Source organism: Olea europaea, chromosome 12, assembly GCF_002742605.1.
Source record: "Olea europaea var. sylvestris chromosome 12, O_europaea_v1, whole genome shotgun sequence".
NCBI classification, from domain to species: Eukaryota; Viridiplantae; Streptophyta; class Magnoliopsida; order Lamiales; family Oleaceae; genus Olea; species Olea europaea.
In genome coordinates, this window is record NC_036248.1 from 19,114,554 (window position 1) to 19,117,298 (window position 2,745).

Below are 2,745 nucleotides of genomic sequence, written 5' to 3' on the forward strand. Positions count from 1 at the left end.
GTATGATTTTTGGCATCATCACTACCTATACATACAAATACTCCTCTCTGTACAACAATGCACAATTGATTGTTCTCTCAAATGCAATGACATTTTCTAACTACTACATTTATATATTGCCAAGAAAGTACAAAGATAATTATTATTATTTTCTCGCATTTTTGATATATCTATAATAATGTCTAATTCTAATTAAATTCATTTTACAATTTTTTTTCCCCCACCATCATTTCACCATAGATACGAACATTAATTTAATCATTGTTTTGTGAAGTTTTTCAACCAAGTCTAAATTCCATGAAGTTCTCTAGATAATAGTGTTGTGTCTGCAGAGTTTTAATTCTCGCACATCTAAGAAAAAGGACTGAAATGGTTTATGAGTTATGACCCTGATGAACTTGCCAGAATTAACTTACTAGACAACAATCAAGAAATCATTGGCTATAAAAATCTACTAAAATTTAAAAGTGAACACCAAAACAGTACAAAACATGAATGAAAATTGTGCTTTTGCCAAGCACCAATAACAGACGAGTCCCAAGAGAACAGTTCAAAGACAGATTCTCAAAACATGAACACTTAAATAATCTATAGGAAGGAAGAAACAAATTTCATTCTCAATCAACTTCCTCAATCTTAGGGCCTGGACCTGTGCCACCAGAAGAAGGCCCGTCCTCATCCATGCCTCCGCCCATGTCAGGGCCAGCAGCACCACCCTGATACATTTTTGCAATAATCGGATTGCAAATACTTTCCAGTTCTTTCATCTTGTCTTCAAATTCATCAACCTCTGCAAGTTGATTCCCTTCTAACCATTGTATGGCCGAGTCGACAGCATCCTCAATTTTCTTCTTGTCAGCAGCAGGAAGTTTGGAAGCAATCTTCTCATCCTTGATAGTGTTTCTCATGTTGTAGGCGTAATTCTCCAAAGAATTTTTGGCCTCAACTTTTTTCTTCAGTTCCTCGTCCTCAGCCTTGTATTTCTCCGCATCTTGTACCATCTTTTCGATTTCTTCCTTGGACAGTCTTCCCTTATCATTTGTAATGGTAATCTTGTTCTTTTGACCTGTTGTCTTGTCCTCAGCCGAAACATTCAAGATGCCATTGGCATCAATGTCGAAACAGACATTTATCTGAGGAACACCCCGAGGTGCTGGCGGTATGCCAGACAGCTCAAACTTCCCGAGCAAATTGTTATCTCTGGTTCGGGTTCTTTCACCTTCGTACACTTGGATCAAGACACCAGGCTGGTTGTCCGAATACGTGGAGAAAACTTGCTCCTTCTTAGTTGGGATTGTTGTATTTCTCGGAATAAGGACAGTCATTACACCTCCTGCAGTTTCCAAACCAAGAGACAAAGGAGTGACATCCAATAACAACAAATCTTGAACCTTCTCATTGCCCTCGCCACTCAAAATCGCAGCTTGAACAGCCGCACCATACGCAACAGCCTCATCGGGATTGATGCTCTTGCAGAGCTCCTTTCCGTTAAAGAAGTCTTGTAGCAATTGTTGTACCTTCGGAATACGAGTCGAGCCACCAACAAGTACAACATCATGGACACTGCTCTTGTCCATCTTAGCATCCCTCAGACACTTCTCGACTGGTTCCATACACGTCCTAAACAAATCCATATTAAGTTCCTCAAATCTAGCACGAGTGATAGTCGTGTAGAAATCAATGCCCTCGTACAAAGAATCAATCTCAATAGTAGTCTGGGCAGTTGAAGATAACGTTCTCTTTGCCCTCTCACAAGCAGTTCTCAATCTCCTAAGCGCTCTCGGGTTGCCACTAATGTCTTTTTTGTGCTTCCTCTTGAACTCCTGTACAAAGTGATTCACCATCCGATTATCAAAATCCTCTCCCCCAAGATGTGTATCACCAGCTGTTGACTTAACTTCAAAGATACCCTCTTCAATGGTAAGAAGAGAAACGTCAAAAGTACCACCCCCGAGATCAAAAATCAACACATTCTTCTCAAATGAACTTCCCGCCTTCTTGTCAAGACCATAAGCAATGGCAGCAGCCGTAGGCTCATTAATTATGCGCATCACATTCAGACCAGAAATAACACCGGCATCTTTTGTCGCCTGACGCTGAGAATCGTTGAAATAGGCAGGTACCGTCACTACAGCATTCTTAACTGTCGATCCAAGGTAAGCCTCCGCAATCTCCTTCATCTTAGTGAGGACCATGGATGAGATTTCCTCAGCTGAAAATTGCTTCTCCTCACCTTTGTATGAGACAACAATCATGGGTTTGTCACCAGGCCCTGCAACAACCTTGAATGGCCAGTGCTTCATGTCACTCTGAACCGACGGATCACTGAACCTTCTACCAATCAACCTCTTGGCATCTGTATGTAGGAATGAATATATATAATCAACAGCAAATTCACGAACCATAATCATACACCCAAATAAATTGCAGGTACAATGAATTAATCATTAATTTTCAGAGCAATATGAACAAAGCGAACCAGAAAGGTGCTCAAATTAACTCTCCATGTGTAAGGCGTAAGCAAATATGTATACCATTCAGATTGAACAGCTAATTGAATTAATTTTGAACTAAGCATCAGCAGAACAAATAATTCAATAATTTTACACACCAGCTATGTACATACTTCTATACACAAAAATTTAGTACTACTATTTAACATGAGAGGTGTTATTTATTTATTTTTTTTTTTTTTTTCCCTAACCGAATTCACCGTCTTAGGGTGGCACCAACTATTAGAGATTG

General features: G+C 39.7%; 1 protein-coding gene across 1 annotated transcript; it reads right to left on the minus strand.

Moving 5' to 3' along the window:
- Positions 1-437: 437 nt before the first annotated feature.
- On the minus strand, positions 438-2,661 carry LOC111405991 (probable mediator of RNA polymerase II transcription subunit 37c). Its single transcript, XM_023035144.1, has one exon. It carries the CDS (start codon positions 2,409-2,411, stop codon positions 618-620), a length of 1,794 nt encoding a protein of 597 aa, XP_022890912.1. The 5' UTR covers positions 2,412-2,661; the 3' UTR covers positions 438-617.
- Positions 2,662-2,745: the final 84 nt, after the last annotated feature.

Excerpts from the sequence above, each read along its gene's own strand:
- LOC111405991 (XM_023035144.1), bottom strand. The coding sequence starts at position 2,411 with ATGATTATGGTTCGTGAATTTGCTGTTGATTATATATATTCATTCCTA.